Source organism: Pteropus medius, unplaced genomic scaffold (assembly GCF_902729225.1).
Source record: "Pteropus medius unplaced genomic scaffold, Ma_sr-lr_union100, whole genome shotgun sequence".
Lineage (NCBI taxonomy): Eukaryota > Metazoa > Chordata > Mammalia > Chiroptera > Pteropodidae > Pteropus > Pteropus medius.
The window spans coordinates 3,129,499-3,152,170 of NW_024354503.1; the positions used below are offsets into that span (position 1 = coordinate 3,129,499).

General features: G+C 45.5%; 2 protein-coding genes across 2 annotated transcripts; both read left to right on the plus strand.

Moving 5' to 3' along the window:
* The first annotated feature begins 9,881 nt into the window (after positions 1-9,881).
* PITHD1 (PITH domain containing 1) lies at positions 9,882-16,102 on the plus strand. Its single transcript, XM_039854109.1, has 6 exons — positions 9,882-10,198; positions 10,884-10,927; positions 11,292-11,369; positions 13,749-13,853; positions 14,541-14,649; positions 15,171-16,102. Exons 1-6 carry the CDS (start codon positions 10,001-10,003, stop codon positions 15,270-15,272), a joined length of 636 nt encoding a protein of 211 aa, XP_039710043.1. The 5' UTR covers positions 9,882-10,000; the 3' UTR covers positions 15,273-16,102.
* Positions 16,103-18,166: 2,064 nt separating this feature from the next.
* LYPLA2 (lysophospholipase 2) lies at positions 18,167-22,632 on the plus strand. Its single transcript, XM_039854110.1, has 10 exons — positions 18,167-18,310; positions 19,746-19,848; positions 20,082-20,113; positions 20,238-20,303; positions 20,786-20,833; positions 20,927-20,997; positions 21,145-21,218; positions 21,305-21,406; positions 21,510-21,683; positions 21,771-22,632. Exons 2-10 carry the CDS (start codon positions 19,771-19,773, stop codon positions 21,819-21,821), a joined length of 696 nt encoding a protein of 231 aa, XP_039710044.1. The 5' UTR covers positions 18,167-18,310; positions 19,746-19,770; the 3' UTR covers positions 21,822-22,632.
* Positions 22,633-22,672: the final 40 nt, after the last annotated feature.

A 22,672-nucleotide genomic window follows, 5' to 3' on the forward strand; every position in this document is an offset into this window, starting at 1 on the left:
GCGGGGGTCTTGGGCTGCCTCTCCTAGAGGGGAGCCTCCACGTGCAGACAGGAAGTGTTTGGGCTGGACTCCTCACCTCTGAGACCCTGCTCAGTGTTGCTTTGAGTTCCTATGCAGGTGCATCTCTTCTTACTCATTAAATAGTATTTATTAAGGGGGGTTATTTGTAAAGGTCTAGAGTCTTTCTTCCATCCTTTTTGCCAGTTCCCACTTTTTTTTTTTTTTTTGAGGCTTACTAGAAGATATAGAACCTTGGGAAAATTCATTTGCACAGAAATTCAGCATTTTACAATTTCCAGTTTCTGATTCAAAACTTTAGGGTTTTTCCCTCCCCTGGCATGGAGGAAAGACAAATACATGGCAGGGCTTTTGTAGCCGCCCCCACCCCCCCAATACAACTTTAGAATTTTAAAAGCCAGCACTTTAATCTCTTGATCTCTATGAATTGCTACTAGAAGTGAATGGTTTTAAAAGTTGGAAATTGGTTTTCTTTTTGCTCTATTTAAAAAGATCACGAGATTGGAAGAGCACAGCAATTTGCTATGTTTTATAGAGAACTCTACAGCTAAAGCTTTTTTTGAGTGTTTAAGCCAGAATTTGGAGGGAAGGGCCAACTTAGCAAAAGTGTCTGAGCTGAGGCATCAGGATGGGTGAGCTGCAAGGGAGCTATTGGGAAGGGAGGATCTCGCTTTCACGTTGACATAGGAACAAGCTCAGAACTAGGAAGACAGCGTCAGTGCTCTTCTTGGCTGCCGAAGAGCACTGATGTAGTAGGAACCCACCTGGTGGTGACCCAGGTGGAAGCTATAAATTTGAGGTGCCCGTCCTCATGAAACCTGAGGGCGTGATTGGTGTGACAGCCTGAAGAGCTTGGCAGTCAGTCCCCTCTACATGCTCACTCAAAGCCCAGAATTGGAGCCCACAGTTTTTAACCAGCCTGGAGACCTCAGTTAGACTAACTTTAAAGATTCCACAGCAGCGCAGGAAATCTGTGCAGCAAGAGCTGCATTGTTCAGTGAGTGTTGCTTTGCAATGGGACATAAGTATTGCTGTGTTTTAATTTGGTGTATTTTTTAATTGAGTTAAGTGTTATTTCTCTTGATTGTTTGTATTACCATTCCACCCCTTTCCCCTAGCGTGCTCTGCAAACCTGATATTAGGAAGCCTCTTACCTAAAACCAAATGAGCATCTGGGTCAGGTGCCAGGTATCTGTTGCCTAGAATAGCTTCCTCGAGGTATCCACGACCTTAAATTTGTCTCTTAGCTGTGTGTTCAAGTCTTTGTCATTGAAACCAGTTTTTCATATTTCAGATTCAGATGTGTATGGTTTAATTTCCTTTATTAGGCGTCTTTAGGCAGGGAGGGGAAAAAAGACATATATATGTTCATCCCAACATCACTACCATAAAGATTTTTGATCACCCCTGTTTGCATAGAACCAGATCTTTCCCCTCTCCCCCTCCAAGAGTGTCTGCATCAGGGATGTGACTTGGTGAGAAGAGTAAGGAGGGAAGAGGAAAAACCAGATTTCTAAATGACCTCCTCACCTGGGTTATTGAAACGGCTGCAGAGCAGACACGGGATGATGTTGAACCTTTGGTCTCATTTGTGAAAACTTGTGCAATTTTTTTTCTGTGCTACACTACATACAAATCACCAAGTTACAAATTAACCGTTTGTGATTGCTGGTGTAATGAGCAGATTCTTTGGGGCTTTCTCTTTCTTTCCAGGAAGCGGGAGGAAAAGGAGCAAGGTATCATCCTGCTCTTCATTTGTATTTTGGTCCCAAAATGTAAATACAATTTTCTATGTTACTTTTTTGTGGTAACTACCAAGATGAATATTTTAATTAGATAAGTTATATGAAAAGGAAGAAAAATTCCATGTCTAAATAAAAAAAAAAAAAAATCCCATTTACTGTTGTCTTTCTTCCTTTCTCCCTTATTGTGTCAGAGAATGGAAGTTGGTAACAAAGTGTCTGGTTTGTGGCCTGTGAGACAGAGATCTTCATCCTTGGGCTGGGCCATAAAGGATGTTGGATTTTTGTCTGTAGCAACAGCAGGATTGGGAAAGGGGAAAGAGCCCTGCGAGCAAAGGGAGGAACTCATAAAAAATGAGCACCTCGTGGGGACCAGGCACTGTCCTTTGTTATTCTTGGAACCCTGGGACTGAGTTATTAGCCCCATTTTACAGTTAGAAGCTGAGGCTCAGAGGGGTGAAATAACAGCCAAAGCCACATAGCTAGTAAGTAGCAAAAGGAAAGGGTTGGAAACACACATTCTTTGACTGCAAAGTGTGTGCCACTCCACCATTCAGTCACTTCTTGGGAGTTGTGAAAGACACAGGTAGGTCTCCTCAGTCTTACACTGGTTTCTTAATGAGAGCATAATGAACACTAATGCAGAAAGGTGAGTCAACAGAGAATTAATGAGAACCTGCTGTGTTGGCACTGGCCGAGATGCTGGAATTTCAGCATTTGCTAATAGAGCCAAAGGCTTGGTTTTAGCTCCTGCACATATTGAGTGGGCCGGATCTTACATCAAACCTACAACATCTCATAGCAACACAGTTATATTCTCTCTTCTCTCTTAAAGAGGGCATTCTTGGTGTATGGGCTGGCCTTATTTTTCCCAGTTCTTTACTGGATCTAATTCTCACTGTTAGAAATCAGTATGCATTGAAGTTAGTTATGGAATGTGGTATCTGATGGATGACTTTATCCAGAATTTGTAAGGTAACCCTTTGTCCTTTATTCATTAACTCTACATTTGCTGAGCCAGGACCTGTATTAGACCATGGAATACAGAGTAACAGTCAAGTCTGGCGCTTACAGTCAGGTAAGAGTAACTGATCCCACTGGTTATGCACTTGCTACGTGCCAGGAACCACTGTCTCATATACATTGTCTTGGTTATCACAACGATCCTACAAGGTAGGTAGTAAGAGCCCCATTTTAAAAATGAGAAAACCGAAGCACGGAGAAATTAAGAACTTGCCCAAGGTCATCAGTGTGCAGTGGTGCTGTGTATTGGCTTGACTCCTAAGCACATTCTCAGTCACATTTAACCATTTCATACACAAACACACATACCCAGTGTTTGGCTTCTGCAGCAAAGCTGACTCCAGTGCAAAAAGATGCCCAAGCCAAGGCCATAATCATTTCTAAGAATGACTTTTTTTCTCTGTTGTATATAACTGATGCCCAGAAGAATCATCTACCTGGCTTATCACTTTGACAGATGCTTCTTCCTTAGGGTTTTTCCACTAGCGTTCCATGTACACTTGAGTCTCTCCCTAGTCATTGGCTAAATAGTGAAATAGGCGGTTTGTCTTCATAAGCCCCCAGACTTCTCTTTCTGTAATGCCTACTGTCTCAACTCTCTTCAAAAGCTTCTGAGGAAGGTTCAAGCTATCAGAATTTGATATAGTTATCTATACCTGTGTTTCTCAAGCATAGAATCTCTGGGGTTGGGGCCTCATGATATGCATTAAAAAAAAAAAAAGGCAACCCAAGTAATTCTTAACATGTACATTAAAGTTTGTTTGAGAACTGCTCCAGAGGATTTGCCACAAATAGTTTAAAAGCTCTTCACAGTTGGCGCATTGGTCAGGGCTGGGAAGCTTGCACATTCAGTCACAGCAAATATTTGTGTTGTCCTCACTCTTGTCACTGAATAAGATAGACATGGCCCCTGTCTTCAGGGAGATTTCATTTAAGAGGGAGACAGTAATCAAACAACTGTACAAATCATGGTTTAAAATACAGATTTCTAGGCCCCGCTGCAAAAATCTGAACTGTACAAATCATGGTTTAAAATACAGATTTCTAGGCCCCACTGCAAAAATCTGTTTTGAATAGGTCAGAAGTAGGATCTGGAAATATGGACTTTTTTATAGGCCTCTCCCAGTGAGTTTGATGAGCAGCCTCGTTTGGGAATGCCGAGTATAGTGGAAAAACAATGCATGAGCTTTGGAATGAATCAGATCCAGGTTCAAATCCTGACTCCGCCATTCTAGCTTTGTGACACCTCTCTGAGCCTCAGTCCCCTCAACTGTACAATAGTAATAATGGCACCCCACAGAAATTCTTGTAAGGATTCAGTGAGAAGGGGTGCCCAATAAATTTTGGTGTCATTCTTTCATTCCCTCTAAGTGTGGAATGAAAGGAAAAGTTTTGTTTCCTATTGATGGGAATCGAAGCTTTAGGGTCACAAGCTAGGAACTATTTGGAGATAAGCGATTCCTTCTGGATTACTGAAATCTTAGCCACTCTTAGCCCCTACTGCCCCAGACAGCGCTAGTTCAACTTGTTCATTCATTTATTTATTTATGTATTGGGCTCCTAGCTATTCTATCGATTCCATTACACTATAGTCCCTAATGACCACCAAAAGGGCAGCTTCTACCTAATTTCTTATCTCGAGGGTTACAAACTCAAATACCAGGAGTTTGGTGTAAGAGTGGTGGGAAACAAGGAAAATGAGAGCTATTTACACAGCTCCACCTGATTGTTTCCGGGTGGAAGGCAGGGCCCAGTGTTACCATATTGATATTCTGAGTTTTAAAGAAAAGACAGAAATCTAGACTTCTATATAAAATGTCCCAGTTTTTTAAAACCCTGTGCCACAACTATATGCAATATATCATAAAACCTATATAAAGTGGATCATTTTCCGGAAAAGTACAACTTAGCAAAATTGACTCCTAGAGAGATGGCAAGTCTAAATAGACTAATTACCATAAAAAAAAAATAAAGTAATTGGAGAGCCTCCCCTGTAAAAAAGTCCCAGGCCCAAGACAGTTTCATAGGGGACATTCTTTCAACCTTAACGATCATGTAATATCTATGCCACGCAACTATTCCAAAGCAAAGAAAAAGAAGGAAAAGTGCTATTGAAGAAAGAAGTCATGTCTAAAAGGGGTTTATTTAGGATTGTCAGGATAATCAGACTAATTAGGATATGCTAGGGCGGTAATTCTCAACTGGAGGTGATTTTGTCCCCAGCAAGACACTTGGCAAAAATGTTAAACATTCCACGATGCATAGGACAGCCCCCACAGCAAAGAATTATCTGGCCTAAAATGTCAATAGTGCTGAAGCTGAGGAACGCTACACTTGGTTATGTTCTAGTAACAGCTACCAAATCTCAGTGGCTTGAAACAATGTTTGTTTCTCACTCATGATGGGGCTCTGCTTTGTGTCATCCTCACGCAGGGACCCAAGCTAAGGGAGGAACCATCCCCGTGCTTCTAAGATTTTCAAGACAAATGAATATTGCTCTGGCTGCTAAGCTATGTCCAAAAGTGACATCCATCATTTCCATTATATTTCATTGGCTGCACCTAAATTCAAAGGAACAGGGATGTATGATTCATCCATAGGCCTGAACACAGAGAACTGGAAATAGTCGCTAACAGCTTCAAAGCCTCAGGTAGTCCACAAGGCTACCCAGCCTCAAATCCTGTACTTCCTAAATGTGTGCCCTTCAATGAATCACTTAAAAATTCTCAGTGTCTCAGTTTCTTCCCCCCAAAATGAGGAAAATACATCAGCCTTGCAGAGCTATCATATAATGATTTAATAAATTAAAACATGTAAAGTGCTTAGAACAGTGCCTGGCACATAAAAAGAGCTCAAGACATGTTAGCCAAAATGTCGATGATGAATTAGGTGAAGTATCCAACATCGAATGGGCATTTAGTAAAGGATTGTTGTTATAACTGAAACTCTGAAGAAAATGACTTGTCCAAGGTAACCCAGCTGGTAAGTTCAGCATGGTGGTTAAGAGCCTGAGCTCTGGGATCTCAGCTTGGCACATAGTAAGCATTCAATAAACATTAATATTGGGAGAAGGCTCAATGTAGTTAAGAGCACAGACTCTGGAGGCCCACTTCCTGGGTTCAAACCTTAGTTCCACTACTAACCAGCTGTGTGACCTTGGGAAAGTTACTTAGCCACTCTGTGCCCCAGTTGTCTCATCTATAAAATGAAGATAATAATAGGACACCTGTAATTATAAAGGTTAAAAAACAGAAGTAAAGCCCTTGAGACAGTGCTTGGCAAAATATTAGTTAGCTATCACTGTTACTATACTCTCAGTTTGCCATAAAGAAATATTCAAAAGTAACAAACAGTTTCTCCCAGGCTAAATGAGACAGGAGTTAAGGGAAAAGGGATAAAATTAATCTGTTCTTGAGCTACCGAAATGTTTGCAGATAGAGCTGGGGAGTAGGAGAAAGAAAAATGTTGGAAGCTTTTCCTACCTGCTCCAGATAGTCCTAGAAGTCAGTCAGAATTTCCATTTGTCCTTAAACATCCCTGCAACATAGGACTGCAAGAGAAAGGACAGGCAGAGTAAACAGAGGCAAAAGGCATTATTCCCAAATCAAAGGTACCTCGTAAAGGCTGGTCTCTTCAGAATCCAGCCTCCTAAGCAATTGCAGTTTCCCATCTAACCAGACAGGGGTGCTGAGCTGAAAGTCTTGCTGTTGGCAATAGTTATAGACACTAATTAACCTTCTCCTTTGGGACAGATGTTCTAAGCATTAGTCATACATTATCTCCTATTACCCTCATCATAAGACCCTACAAAATAGGTAGTCTCATTATTCCCATTTTATATACGAGAAATCTGAGGCTTAGAGAAGCTAAGCAACTTGCCCAGCAGGCCGTATCTAATATTTGCAGAACTGGAGCAAGAGTACAAATGGAAGCATACTTAAAAAGTTGTAAATGAAGCTAATAAAATGTTAAAACAAAATACAGCTTATTCTGGTACTTTGACAAATAAACTTTGTCAAAGTTTGTCAATGACCCGGAAGGCTATAGTCAAATTTCTGAGTCTCTTGGAACTCCGCACTAGAAGGTAGTAGAAGTGGGGAGAACAGGACTCTAGCCCCACTTCCCTTCTCTTCATACCCCTAAATATGTCTCCCTGCAAGGGGCATTGTGCACATGCATGCAGATGGCCTGAACTGTATGCTCACATTCTGTTATAGGGTTTCTAAATTGAAAGAGTCCTTCAGGTATCCAGCATAATGAATAACTAAAGAGCCACAATATCATCAGAATACTAGGGACCTAGAGAAGATTTTAAAAGCTTCCAGAAAAGGAGTGTTGGGAAACTCAAAGAATCGGGAATCGAAATGACATTGTACTTCTCAAAGCTAGAAGAAAACAGAGCAGTATCTTCAAAATTCTGAGAGAATTCAATCCTCAGCCAAATTACCCAATAAATATAAGAGAAGAATAAAGACATTTTCAGTGGTCACTTAACATGTATGATAGGGTGGTAGCCACCTCTAAGGTGGCCTCTAATGAGTTCTACCTCCTGGTATTTGCGCCTTTACATAGTCCCCTCACATCTTGAATATGGATGACCTTTGGAATCATGGGATATTGCAGAATAGACAGTATGTGACTCCTAAGGCTAGGTCGTAAAAGACATCGTGGTTTCTATCATGTTCTGTCTTGGATCACTTGCTCTGGTGAAAGCCATCATGTCATGAGGACACTCCTATGGAGAGGTCCATATGGCAAGGAATAAAGGCCTCCTGCCAACAGTCCATACCGACTTGCCAGCCACGTGAGTGCACCCTCTTGGAAGCAGATCTTCCAGCCCCAGTCAAGCTTTCAGAAAACTTCAGGCTCATGAGAAAGCTGAGCCAGAACAACCAAGCTAAGCCAGAAATTGTGAGATAAATGTTGTTTTAAGCCATTAAGTTTGGGAGTAATTTCTTATACAACAAAAGATAACTAATACAGGTATATTTGGGAAGAGAAAAGAGCCGCAGTGTTTTGCAGTTCTTCCAATCAAAAGGTGAAGTTTATTTCTCTACCCTTGAATTTGAATTTGGCCAATGAAACTTGTTTTGGCTTAAGGGGCATTAGCAAAACTTATAGAAGCTGAGAGTTAAAAAGTGCTTGTGCAATCGAGTCTTCTTTCTCTTGCTCCTCGAACTCTCAACTGCCACCATGTGACTACATCAGGTAGCCTGCTGGAGACGTGTGGCCCATCACCTCAGCTGACAGCCAATATCAACTAGACATGTGGGTGAGGCCATTCCAAACTATCTAGCCCAAGCCAACTGGCCCAGAAAAGATCTTCCCAGGAAATCTACAGAATCATGAGAAATAATAAATGCTTGTTGTTTAAGGCTTTTAACTTTGGGGCGATTTGTTACACAGCATAAGCTAATTGATACAACACGTTTACTTCATATGCACCTTTTATTTCAGGAAATTATAGGATATACTCAAAGCCTGGTTACTTCCTAACTTTATCTGATTTTGAGCAAGTTAATTCACATGTTTCAGCCTCAGTTTTCCTCATCTTCAAATTGGAGGTGACATTTGGTAATACTACCTATCTCTTAAAGTTCATGTGACAAATAATTGAAATGAACTACATAATGTGCTGAGCACAATGACTGGCACATAATGCTCAATAAATCAGTAAACGATGACAATGATGAAAATGACAGGAAAGAAGCCAAAAGTGAGCAAAAGTCCTGAGTAAGGCCTGTGTTAGTCCTGCACTGGGACATAATCTTTCAAAGAAAGGCTATTGAGTATATCATTCGATTAAACATATACTAAGCTTCTACTACGTGCCAAGCCCTTTGCCTGAAACTGTGATGTGAAAGCATGACATTGAGCTATTCTGAACTAGAACCATGCTTGCCTATTTCACAAAGAATTGAACTAGAACATCAAAATATTTCTGAATGAAACTTGAACATTTGGATATTTTGGTTTGTATTTCGCCAGCCCCTAGTCTTGCCTGGATGCTCCAGAGCCAGAAGTGAAGGGCAGGAGGTATCCAGAATATTCCATAACTTCCTTTACATCCTCTATCTTTTCTCCTTCCCACCAAGGAGTAAGAACACAGTCTATCCTGAAACCAAAATAATTTCAACTCTAAATAGTGACTCTCAATTCTTTTAACCTCAACCCACGATATGAAAACATTTTAACATTGCACCTGAGTACACAAACCCAAGACTTAAAATGTGTGACACATTCTTAATTTTTTTATTATATTGTTTTATTTTTTGAATGCTGGTCACAATCCTCTGAGTGGATTTTAAGACTCCATTAATGGGACACAACCAGCCGTTTGAAAAAACTGCTCTTAATTATCACACTCGGAGGGGACTTAAAAGTCATCTAGTCCAATCCTTGTACTTTACAGGAAGTAAACTGAGACTCAGAGAGGTTAAGTCACTTGTCCAAGGCCACACAGCTAGAAAGTGGCAGTGCTTGGATTTGAATCAAGATCTGACTCAGCTATTGAATTCTTACCATATGTCAGCCATTGCGCTGTTCTTTAAGTGCATCATTTAATACTCACTGCGATCCTATGAAACATATTATCATTCCCACTTTACAGACGAGGAAAGGAAGTCTCAGGATGGGGAAAATGACCTATTCAGAATGTCCCACCGTCAGTAGCAGACCCAGGACTTGTCTTCAGATCCGGCCGTCCATAAAGCCTCTGCTCTCGACCGCTAGGCCCACTGTGAAGAAAGTGGTTTCAAAAGTGGGTTTATAAGCTCTAAGCACCTAAGCATGCACATGTGAGGCAGAGATAACGTTGTGCTCCCTGTTCTCCAGGGCCTTATCATTGCGCACGCATTTCTCCACCAGCTCCCCCAAACGAGATGGATTCGAAACCCAGCGCCACCATTTACTCGGAACGCCAGCCTAATCATTCTGCGCTTCGGTTTCCACATCTGTGAAGCTGGGATAAGCAATAACATCCATTTCCAGGACTGAAAGAGTCAACATGAATTCCCGGGCACTGGGAAGCCCTTGTCCAAAGCCAATACTCCGCGAGCCCCGCCCAACTTCTCCCTGGACGCATGCGCCGCACAGGGGCGCCTTTTACGACGCAGCGGCCACAGCGCGCTTGGCGGCCGGAGCGGAGGGAGCGCGGTGCGGAGCGCGGTGCGAACCGCGGAGACAGTTCGAGAGGACGCGCGGGGGGCGACGTAGTTATGTCGCACGGACACAGCCACGGTGGGGGCGGCTGCCGGTGCGCGGCCGAACGGGAGGAGCCACCGGAGCAGCGCGGTCTGGCCTACGGCCTGTACCTGCGCATCGACCTGGAGCGGCTGCAGTGCCTCAACGAGAGCCGTGAGGGAAGCGGCCGCGGTGTCTTCAAGCCGTGGGAGGAGCGGACCGACCGCTCCAAGGTGGGCCTTTCGGGGCCTGGGGCGGGCCGAGGCGGGGTCCCCTGCGGGGCGTCGGGCCGCCGGTCTGCTCTGGCAGCCTCATTCCTGAAGTTAAAAATAACGACAGCGCGATTGCCAAGCCCTTTCCCGTGCCCCTTTCCTGCCAGCCTTTTGGGAGCCGAACAGGATCGAGTCTCCCCATTTTGAAGAGAGAGGAACTGAGGCCCAGAGGAAAGGGGGGCGCTTTGGCAGTGCACAGCCAACGTTCTGTTCCAGGGCTTCGGTGGGTAATGAGAGAGAATGGCCATGAGGGCGTTTTCTTAACTTCTAACCGCTAGTTGCAGTGGCTGCCTGACCATATCACCTGATGAAGACCAAATACTAGCCCTAGGGAGCTGAAACCTTTTATCCTATCTAGAATATTTACCGTTGTGGGGTCACAGCCATTTGAAAGTTGTGGACCGCATATGCACAGATTTTGCGCACAATTTCAGGAGGCTAGTTGGCCCTGAAGTTCATTCATGGGCTCCCGCAATAAGAACCCTCTGATTAGGTGGTCTGTGGCTATTAAGTGCCGGAAAACCGAGGGAGGTTTACTATTTATCTTATTGCACCCCACTTGTAGAACAGGGTAGAATGTACCTGAAATTGTAGGCTCTCAGCAAATATTTGTTGCTTTCTCCCTTCCCCTCCCCACCCCGTCTAGTTTGTTGAGAGTGATGCAGATGAAGAGCTTCTGTTTAATATTCCGTAAGTATCTCCTTGGTGTTTGCCTCAGGCTAAATAGACTGTACCCAGTTGCTTTATCAGAATTCATTCATTGGTTGTGTCAAGAACCATCTGTTTGTAGAAATGGGGTAAATTACTGTGGTGGGTTTGAGGAGGAAAACATCGCTTTCTTGGTGCAGACCAAAAAAGATGTATTTGTTGAAAGATAAAAGTGAAGGTAAATTTCTTAGACTGCAGAATGCAGGAGGCGGACAGGATCTTAGAAATTATCTGGTACAAGTCTGACACGTGAAGCCCACAAAGGGGAAGGGTCTTGCCCAGGGTCACACAGATAAAGCAGAGGTTCAAACTCATGTTGACAGCCCTATGTTTTGCATTCTGGCAGTTTTACAGGCAATGTCAAGCTCAAAGGCATCATTATAATGGGAGAGGATGATGACTCGCACCCCTCTGAGATGAGACTGTAAGTGGCAAGGGCTTAGGCCCACAGGAAGCTTCTAATTCTCTTTTCTCTGGTAGCACTTTATTCCTGAATAATATTTTTTCTTTTTATTGGGTTAAATATCTCCTTCCCCCGCTAAAAAAAAATCTTGGTCTTGTTCCGCATCAGAATACACTCATCTCTTCCTGAATTAATGAGTTTTTTAGATTAAGCATCTTTAAGAACAACAGTTTGTCTCTTTTCAAAGTGCTTGCTGTGGCACCATTTGTTCAGAGAGCATCCTATAAATGCCAATTGTTGATGACTTTGCAATTTCCTTAATAACCCAGCTGCAGATCTCAAGTGATCTTTATAGATTCTATTCGAGCTTCAAAATGTCCCCTTGCTATTTCATACAGTTATAATCTTTGTGTGTATTTTGTTGACATGGAATTACTCCACTTGTTTGTGTGGCCTTTAGTTAGTAAAATTCAATATTCCTCTTGCAACACTAGATCCAACACTAGAACTAGTACTCCTTTTAAACAACTTGCTCAAAAAAAAAAGAGGACTGCTTTTAGAGTGTTGGAGAAACAAATATCAGAACTTAAAATTTTTTTTCTGAAAAATTGATCAAATTAGAGACTCATTTATGTGGGAGATGGACTGACTTGAGAAGGCAACTAGACATGTTGCCTTGTGGTTAAGATTGGGCTCTGGAATAAACTGCTGGGGTTCAAATTCTGGCTGTATTACTTGCTAGCTGCATGGCTTTGAGACATTACTTATCTTCTCTATGTCTCAATTTTCTCAGATGTTAAATGTCAGTAGTAATAGTATGAAGCTCATAAGATTGTGGAAAGAATTGAGATAAAACATGTAAAGAGCTTGCAATGAGTCAGGAACACAGTAAGTGCCCAATTTTGGGAGAGCAGGTGCAAGTACTTACATAGCCCTCGGTTCTAAGCACTTTACACATATACTTTATTGAAGCTATCATTGATTATATCATTACTTTATGTGCCATTAATAAAGAAAAAAATATTGCCTGTTCAAATATGACATGTCATTGAAACATCCAGAAAAGTTAAATTGAGACTTAAATCAATGAAATTTGAACACAGGGTGTTAGATGATATTAAAGAATTGTTAATTTTTGTAAAATGATATGATAGGTATTTTTTAAAGAAGTCCTTATCTTTAAGAGATACATACTGATGTATTTATGAGTGAAATGATATGTTTAGGATTGCTTTAAAATATCAAGCACAAAATGGGAGAGATAGGCAAAATTGGCATAATGTGGGTTACTGAAGCTGAGTGATAAGTGTTTGGAGATTCGTTATTTTCGCTGCTTTGGTGTGTGTTTGAAATTTTCCATGGTAAAAATTTTTTAATAGGTTTGTCTCTTAGAATTGATTCAATTTAATCTCCACGTCAGCTATATGGGATATGTACTATCACTATCCCCATTTTACAGATGAGGAAACAGACACAGAGAGGTTAAATCACTTGCCCAAAATTATACAGCTGGTAAGTGACAGAGCTATTCTTTAAACCTAGGAAGTCTGGCTCCAGAGACACTGCTTTTAACTTCAGTGCTATACTGCCTCTCATAATGCTGCTCGTAAATGTTCACCATTATTATTATTGTCTGCATTATTCTTAGATCACTTTGAAGCAAACATTTGTTTTCTTAAATTACATGCATTTTGCTGCAGCTAACATCGAGGCCCCTCCTGGGTGAGTGTGTTAATAAAACACTCTAAAGATGGTAGGGGTGTGTGTCTCTCCATCCTTTAGAATTTTTGAAGTATAGAGGAGACAGCAGTTTTTTGAAAAATTTTTTCTTCATTAGCACTTTTACTTGACTTTCCAAAAGCCCGTTGTGAGTTTGCATCCTTTTGTGCTCTTTTCAAAACAGAAATCCCCAAATTGCATTTTTTTAAGAATTGTAATATGACTCAGTACACAGGGTAATTTTGAACACAAAAAATGCTTGAGCGTTGGGTTACCTGATCTTATCTCTTAACTGTGTTTAATGTGTTTCTGCCAAAGTATTTCCGCCCCCCGCCACCATGAGTAAGCTGTTTTATTTAAACATCCTCAGCTTGGTTTGAATGCGCTGAGTTGCTTATTTTCTCCATGTATTCACTGCATGTGACCTAGTTTGAGCTATCTCTTTGTGTATTGCTTCTCATGTGATCCTAACCCACTCAAAGATGCCATTGGCTTACGTTGCAAGTCTCAGCTCTTTTCTTGTTGGATTAAAGATATTTGTGTGTAAATGCCAGTAAAATGCCATTTCCAAAGTTTGATCTTCTTTTGATAGAACCGAAGGCAGTTGAATCAATAGGAAGTTTTGAAAAACTGAAAAACGGGATAATGCACTTTTCTTGATTTTTCTTCCCTTTTCTTTAGGTACAAGAACATTCCACAGATGTCCTTTGATGATACAGATAGGGAGCCAGACCAGACCTTTAGTCTGAACCGGGACCTTACAGGAGAATTAGAATATGCTACAAAGTAAGCACTGGGCCTGTCTTCCACTCTCTGTGGCTTCTGAGGAACATCAGGCACTCCCTCATTTGCAATGAACATACACGCATTAGCACTTACCAGGCTTGCAATTTATTTTTGGCCCATCTCCTCTCTTAGCATCAGAAACAAGTTAACAATGGATTAGGCTTGATCCTTGGTTTGGTCAGTTTTTGGCAGAGGTTCAATGCAAGCGACAGACTTGTTAACTCTAAGCAATTGGCACATTTGAATGAGTTCCTAGGTGGTCTTAGGAAAGATGTTTTCAGAATTCCTCTGTGCATGGTTGGCTTACATTAGGCCAAGTCACACGTGACTACCTTATTTCTTCGCTAGTTCTCTCTCTTTCCCAAGGTGAAGTCAACACTGGACTTGCTTTAGAATCCCTGCTTGATCATACAGCATTTCTTAATCCTGCTCCTTGAGGGCAGGGCCAGTGTTGATTTTTTTCAATCCCTGTTGCTTTGGGCAGGATCTGGCAAGTGCTCTTGGTAAATGTTCATGGAATTAGTTGCTTGTCTGAAGGAGAAGAATGAGACACGAGACCCCAAGAATGTTCTCTGACATTTGCCTGGGTTTTGCCACAAGCTGGAGGTGGAATTATTCTTAACATGTAGTCAGATACTCTCTGAACTCTAACCTGTGTCTTCTCTCTCCATTCCTTTCGTCCTCTAGAATTTCTCGTTTTTCCAATGTCTATCATCTTTCAATTCATATTTCAAAAAACTTTGGAGCAGATACCACAAAGGTCTTTTATATTGGCCTGAGAGGAGAATGGACTGAGGTAAGACAGGGTCGGAAACCCTCCAATATTTGCATATATCTGCATGCCGTGGTAGTGAGAGCTTAAGGAAAGGAAAAAGAGCAAATTGAGATGTTGCTTGCTCCCAGTCTGTTCATAATTTTCTTGGTTTCGTTACTGTAAACTCCCTCTCATTTGACAGGCAGTAGGTATTTTTAAGGGAGTGGGAATAATACAGTTAATACTAATTTAGTTTTTCACTTTAAAATTCTGTCCTTCATTCAACATTTTTGATAACCTTTCTTGTTCCAGGAATCAGCGATAAGATGATAAACAAGCTAGATATGGTCCTCTTGTCATGGTGCCTCCAGTATAGGGAGGGGAATGAATCTTCTGAGTTATGGGGTGAATCAATAATGATCTCTGCAGGCTTCTCAAGAGAAAAAGTATCAGAAGGGGAAAGAGATTAGATGATGACTTCTAGAAATGTTCCTGAATAAGGACTCCTCCAATGTGTGGTCTGGGAAGTGGCCAGGTGACCCAGCCTCTCAATTTTCTTGCAGCTTCGCCGACATGAGGTGACCATCTGCAATTATGAAGCATCGGCCAACCCAGCAGACCACAGGGTCCATCAGGTTACCCCACAGACACACTTCATTTCCTAAGGGCTGGCCACGGTTCCCACGGAGGCCCTGTGTCAGTGATGATGTATGACAACCTGTTGGGAAGGACAAAAAGATGGGGCTCCGGAGAGAGTTGGCTGCCACAGCCTCTGCCAAGCTTTGTCTTTAGGGCTTGCTGCAGAAACCTGGTCTATGGAAGATACCACACCACCAGGGAGGGTTGTGTGGGTGCCAAGGGGACAATCATGGTTCCTAGGGCCCTGCAGAAATTGGGTCTTGGGCTGGTCAGCATCTGGCAGTCATGGATAATGCCTGCCTTTCCTGTCAGTGTGGCCGTGGGATTCCAGGTGTCTTGTTTTGTGGCAGGATTTTTTGTGTGACTTGTTTTTTAAAAATGGAAACTATTCCTGGGCTGCAGTAAACTTTTTGAAGCCTCAGCATTGTGTTTGTTTTAGCCATCAGGAGGGTCTCCAACTAGAATTTCATGTCCCTGCTTGCTCTTTCTCCCTGTCATCGTTCAACATTCTTGTCAAGTTGTCCAGCTTGGAGTTGTCTGTAATACACTAATGTCCCATGGTTACAGCTAGAAGAGCAGATGATGCTTAATTAAGAGCTTGAGGAGAAGGTCTTTTCCTTTTGCCTAGCTAAGCAGCGTGGGGAGATCATGGGTGTCATTACTTCATTTGCGGGTATCTTGGTCGAGGTAAGATTGGGACTTAGTTAAGATTCCCCTTGGGATGACCTTAATGTTTATTAGCTTCTAACTAGTGTTGTAAGGCCAGTGCCAGAATTTGGAGATCTCAGTTCTTCTGTTCATGGCTTTTTATTCACTGTGACGAATAAGCTTCCTAATAAATCCTTGCCAGACTTACTGTTTGTATATTCTTTTGAGTTCTTGATAGTACTGATGAAGCTTACTTTACCAGGACCTATATGGAACTTTGAAATTTGTTATTGTTTTGGACCAGTTAGATTGTAAATGTGACAATTATATCAAGACTAGATCAGTTTCTCCAGGAAAGGTCAAGCTTGATTCTGTACAGTAGGCTAAAAACATTCCTACACCCACCTACTCACATTTTATAAAGAGGAGGGCGAGGTTAAGTACTTATATTTCATTTCTCATGAAAAGAAGTAACTTGTAGAATGACATTTAAAAAAATGAGGAAGAATAGGTTCTGGAGCTCATCAGAAGAAACGAGGGCAAGGAAAGTGAATGAGCAGCACATGAAGTCTGAACTTGGACCCAAGACTTTGGACTTAAATTTTGAAATTTAGGAGAACAACTGGAGAAAATTTAAGTATCTACAAAGAGGATTTCAAATGGTCGATATTCTTTCCCTTGTAAAAAATAGGAACAGTTGATAATGGGAACTGGTGTTGAAACTGATCCTTGAGAAAATTCCTCTGAGGGATTAGCCCACACTGTTGGGAGGTTATGCCCATTATTTCTCCAGACTGTCCTAGGTAAAGCCTGCCACCACCAAGCTTTGTCGGGCCTCAAAATTTCCGAAATACACCTTGAAATCAACCAGAATGAAAATGCAGTTTTTTATACACTAAGGATCCTACTCACTCCTCAGTTACAGCCACAGCCTCTTTATTTCAGTTGGATCATTTTGGAGATAAAAGAAGGGTTATGCTTTAAATTAGAGTAGGGGAAAATACAACGTTAGAAATCTTAACAGCAGAATAGTCCTTTATTAATTTCACTGATTAAAGCACAAATCACAGCCTCGGATTGAGCCTCCGAATTGGCAATTTCAAGAATACTCAAAGTGCCTCTGTGTCTCAGGTGGTTGGGAGTGCAGGAAGAATGTTCATTCTTCCATCAGCAGACTCAGCAGCGATTCATTTGAGAGAGAGAGCAGCTGTGTTGTCTTCACCTACTCACCCCCTGACATCTGATGGTCCTGGGTCTTGGCCTGCTGTGGTCCTCTGGAGCCAAAGTTTTCCTGTTTCCTGCTCCGAATCCTGATATTTTAGACTCTCTATGACCTGTTGAGCTTCCAAGTTTACTGTTTTCTTTCAGTTCAAAGGAACACGTGTAGGTTATGCTGAGGGATGAGCATGACTCATTCCATGTTTGCAGATGCCCACATGTTCTTTCAGGGACATGGTTCTTCAACTCAGCCTGGCCTTTCCAGCCTTTCTGTGGACCCTGAGCCCTAGTTCCGCCTAGTTCCAGTGCAACGAAGAGTAAAGAGTCAATCAGTTGTGCCCAAATGAAGCCCTTTTAACATCTGGAGCTCATCGGTGGTGGTATTTTGTGCACTGTCTGCACGGCATTGCTTGAGGACAGGGCTAAGAACACTGCTGTCTGTCCAGCTGTCCTGCTATGGCCTGTTATTTTCCCAGGGTCCTTTTTAGAGTCATTAAGGTCTCAAATTGATTTTAGTGTATGAAGCATTTCCACATGACCTCATTTGAGCCTACCAGCAAAGCTGTGAAGTAGGTAGGGTGGTTATTATTACTATTTTATAGTCCAAGAAGCAGGTGCAGAGGCAGCATTACAGTGTAATCCCGAGATCGCTATTTACTTTTCCTCCCTGGGTCTGTTGCCTCATCTTTAAAATAAGACTGAAGGACTAAATAGTCTCTAAGGATCCTTTCAGTTCAGCATAGGATTCCATCCACGATCCTGGCATAAGTCATGAAAGTTAAGTGCTGAAGATCCAAGACCATAATGAAGTGCCACTCATGGGGTTGGGAAGGTGGGAAATTTTATGCTCCTGTGAGGAATGCCTCTCCTTCCGGAGAGCTTTCCTCCAGGAGGCGCATGGGTGGTGGCAGCAAGTGGGAGTCTCGGATGCACTGTCTGGATTCTGCAGGTGACTCCGGATCTTAATTACCGCGAGTGGCCCCACCGTATCCAACATGGCAGCTCCTATCTAGTGAAACCCCGACGCCCACTTCCGGGTGCCGTACCACTGGCCAGGCTACTTCCGGCAGCGCGATGGCTGGGTTCCCGGGACTTGAACGGAAGTTCCGGCGGGGGCGGCCGAGGGGGAAGAGTGTGTGTCTGTGCGGGAGAAAGAGGAGAATCGCCCGAGAGGTCTTGAAACGCCCAGAGAGTGGAGGTACCCTCGTCCCGGGCCAGCAGGCAGAGGGAGGGCACTGGAGGAGCTCGGACCACCGCGAGGGTCCTGGCGAGTGGGGACGGGGAAACCTCAATTATGAGAGATGGGGGCGGGGAGTGAGATACGAAGAGGCGCTGGCCAGCCTTGAAGACTTTAGGGATAGAAAGGGGTAATAAGTGGGGGTCCGGGTGTGATGAGAAGGACTTAAGGTCGGAAGTAGAAGATCTCATTGTGGGGCGGGGGCTCCCCAGGGTCAAAGGTAGAACGCCCCTTTGTGGGCAGGAACGAGTCCTGGGTTAGGGGAGAAAATGTCACTATAAGGAAGAGGCGACCCTTGGTCGGAGCAGAAGTTTTCATTACGGGGAGCAGGAGACCCTGGAGTAGGGTGGAAGTTTTTACTGTGGGGAGGGAGACCCCAGTTTGAGGGGGGCACCACTCCGAGAAGGTGGGATCCTGGGTTGAGAGGTGGGAGTAGCCCAGTAGGGAAGGACGGGACTCCCAGCCTTGGGCGAAAGGTGCATTCCCCTGTGGGAGGAGGAACCCCAGGGTCAGAGGTGAGGGATCCCGCTTTGGAGAGATGCACTTGAGGTTAGAGAGGAAAAGTGGAAGCCAGTTGGAAGAGGCGGGTGCCTCAGGGAGCAGTAGGCACTTAGGGACAGGTAGTGGAAGCTTCCGGGGAGTTTGGAGGATGCTAAGGATAGGGAGGAGTCAGCCAGCTGGACATTCTTTTGTGTGTTCGGGAGTCCCAGTGTGTGGTCAAGCTGGGGGACCCATTTGGAGTTAGTGGGCAGCAGCAGATTGCCCCATTCAGGGGGACATGGGGCACCGGGTAAGGGGTGGGTGGTGGACCAAAGTCCTTGTGCCTTCTGGGGACATGGGCAGCCCCCTGGGGCTCTGGGAATGGCTGAGCCAGAAACTGCTGTGAAGGCCGGATGGGGACTGGATGGGAGTGAGGTTGGAGAAAATGTGTGTGTGGGGAAGGGGTAGGGGCTGGAAGCATATCTCCCTGGCATTTTTCTCTCCTTCATTTCTCAGCAGGGCTGGGATTTGGGGAGGAGGGGACCCATGGGCTCTAGAGAAGGGGGATGATTGGAGAGGTGGGAGGAGGCAGCTACCAGCTGAGGACTGTTAGGTGGGGGGAAGGCAGCAGATGATGCCCTGGCTTCCCTCCTCCACAGTTCCTAAGCCCTGCTTCTGTCCATCGACCTCAGGGTGTGTAGTGGCCAAAACCAAGGGTACTAGGGGGTCATCTCTGCTTCTCAGCCCTGGAATGTAGGCAAACTTCCTAACTGCTCTGGCTTGTGCCCAGGACAGAACCCGGGCTGCTGTTCGGGGCTGATGGCCTGGGTGGGCCCTGAGTTTGAGGCTTTCCCCTGTGTCAGGAATCTCTCCTCTACCTGGGCTTGCTCTTGACCGCTCACTTGAATTCGCACAGGCCCCAGCCTGGAGCCCTGCAGTGTATGTGTGGTAACACCATGTCTGTGCCCCTGCTCACTGATGCTGCCACTGTGTCTGGAGCTGAGCGGGAAACGGCTGCGGTAAGGGTCTGCTCCTAGCTGGAGGAGGCGTGGGAAAAATGGAGGTGGTAGTGATGAGAAGGGAGTAGCTTGAAGCCAGGAGGCAGAGCATTAATAACCTCTTTGGCTGCTACCTCAGTTGCTCCCAGGTCCTTGGGGGTGGGGGAGGAGTGGCCAGAAGTTGGAGGACAGTGAGGAATGATAACAAGATGACTGGCCTCTTCCCCATCTCCCCATCTCTGATCCTTTTCCAGGTTATTTTTTTACATGGACTTGGAGATACAGGGTGAGTAAGCTGGGGAGGTGTCTCCCCTGGGGAGGTGGGGAAGGGCCCAGTGGGCAGGGTTGGAGACGCCTGTGCCTTGCCTTTCTTCTCTGCATTGTTGCCTTTTCTTCCTTCTCTCTTACAGGCACAGCTGGGCTGACGCCCTTTCCACCATCCGGCTCCCTCACGTCAAGTACATCTGTCCCCATGCGTGAGTGTTACCCTAGCAAGGGAGGGGCTGAGGATGGCATCTGCTGGGGGGGTGGTCCTCTGGTCTTAGGTCTGGTCTCTTTTGCCAGCTGCATCCCGGGGCCTGGGCCCCGGGCAGTCAGAAGTACCATTTTCAGCCTTCACTCTTACGGAGCCTCTAGGAATAGTGTCCAGCCCCAGCCTAAGGCCTCCTAGACCTGAGACCTCCGAGAGCCAGGACCCCCTTTTCCCATTCCCCAAGTACTCACCTACCAAGCTGGAACCCCGTCATGTTGGGTGCTGCGCTCTGCTTCTCCATTGCTATTGCTGATGCCCCAACCACCACTTGCAGCCCCACGTGGCAGGTTGCCTGGCAACACCTTAAACACAGGCCCTGCCTGCTGGGAGGGGCCCCCAGGGACTGCTCTGCCCCCTCCTGGGCTCACTGCTATGACTTCCCTATCCCTCCGGAAAATGATGATCCTTCTTGCTGTTCTTCCCCAGGCCTCGGATCCCTGTGACACTCAACATGAAGATGGTGATGCCCTCCTGGTAAGTTTGGGGACGGGGGAAAATGGGAGCTGAGAGAGCTATAGGCGGCTAGCCAAGGTCTTCCAGTAGCTGCCAGTGTCTCTGCTTTCCCAGGTTTGACCTGATGGGGCTGAGTCCAGATGCCCCAGAGGACGAGGCTGGCATTAAGAAGGCAGCAGAGAACAGTAAGGCCCCAGCCCCTCTTGAGCATCCTTCCTCCTCCTCCTCCACCCCTGCCCCCAGGAAAGTGTTGGGCAGTACCTCTGTCTGGCTCCCTTCCCTGGGCCCCTCCAGCAATTTTCTCCCTACCCAGTCACACCCCCTCCCCCCAGTAAAGGCCTTGATTGAGCACGAGATGAAGAATGGGATCCCTGCCAATCGTATCGTCCTGGGAGGCTTTTCACAGGTGAGGGGAGAGAGAGGGTGGTGGGTGGAAGGTAGGTAAGCAGGTGAGCTGTGCCCTCATGAGTCCTCATTCTCTCTTCCCTCCAGGGTGGGGCCTTGTCCCTCTACACGGCCCTTACCTGCCCCCACCCTCTGGCTGGCATTGTGGCATTGAGCTGTTGGCTGCCTCTGCACCGGGCATTCCCCCAGGTGAGTGTCTCCATAACCCCCCTCTTGCCCTTCGAGTCTCCTTGTAGCTTTGGGATTGTGCTGAAGCACTGGCTTTGCCCTCTGAGTTCTGTCTGGCCCACAGGCAGCCAACGGCAGTGCCAAGGACCTGGCCATTCTTCAGTGCCATGGGGAGCTAGACCCCATGGTTCCCGTACGGTTTGGGGCCCTTACAGCTGAGAAGCTCCGGTCCGTTGTCACACCCGCCAGGGTCCAGTTCAAGACTTACCCAGGTGTCATGCACAGCTCCTGTCCTCAGGTCAGTGGTGAGGGGTCACTTCCTGCTTCTACCTCACTCCCTCCTCCCTCCAGCCAGGATCCTCTCACAATCCCCTCTTCTTCCCAGGAGATGGCAGCTGTGAAGGAGTTTCTTGAGAAGCTGCTGCCTCCTGTCTAACCAGAGTTGCTGGCCCCCAGCGCAGTCCCCCAGCTCATAGGGGACCCAGCACATGTGGCACCATCTTGGATCTGAGCCGGTCGAGCCCCTGTCCCTACCCTCCCTGACCTGTCCTCTTCTCATAGGCCTCTGGGGCAGGCGGGCCAAGGCCTAGACAGGCCTGCCTTCTTGGCCTCAGCCACCTGGCTGTCTTCAGCAGGGTGTGGGCTGCTTTCTTCTCCCATTTCCCTGGAGGTGGGCCCCCCTGGCAGCAGTATTGGAGGGGCTGTAGGCAGCGGGAGAAGGGGCCCAGCCGCTGACCCACTCACTCAGGACCTCATTCACTAGCCCCGCTTTGGGCCCCCTCCTGTGACCTCAGGGTTTGGCCCAGGGGGCCCTCCCAGGCCCCACCTACCCCCAAACCCCCCCACCTGATTCTGCCCAGATAATCGTGTGTCACTTCTGCCTCCACTCTAGCTGCTTCTCAATCATGAATGTGTCTGTGACCCCCCAGCCCCCTTGCTGCTGTGGGCTACCTGCCCCTGGGCAGAAGTATTGGTGAGGGGGCGGAGTCCTTGGTGGGGGGCCTTCCTTCAACCCTTTCCGACTTGGGGGCTGGGCCCTTCCTCCCCATTACCTTCCTCCCCTACAGGCCTGGAGCCTGCAGGGCTGGACTGAGGCTCAAGGTCTCCCCCAGCTGTCTCATCCTCACGTCCCCATTCTAGGATCAGGGGAAAGTGGGGAGGAGTTGTGTCTCGTCTTCTGTCTCCATGTGGTTTTGGGTGTTTTTCTTGTGTCCTGGATTCCGATAAAATTAAAGAAATTGCTTCAACTCTCAGGCCTGGCTGATTCTATTCCAGGGGTAGAGAGTG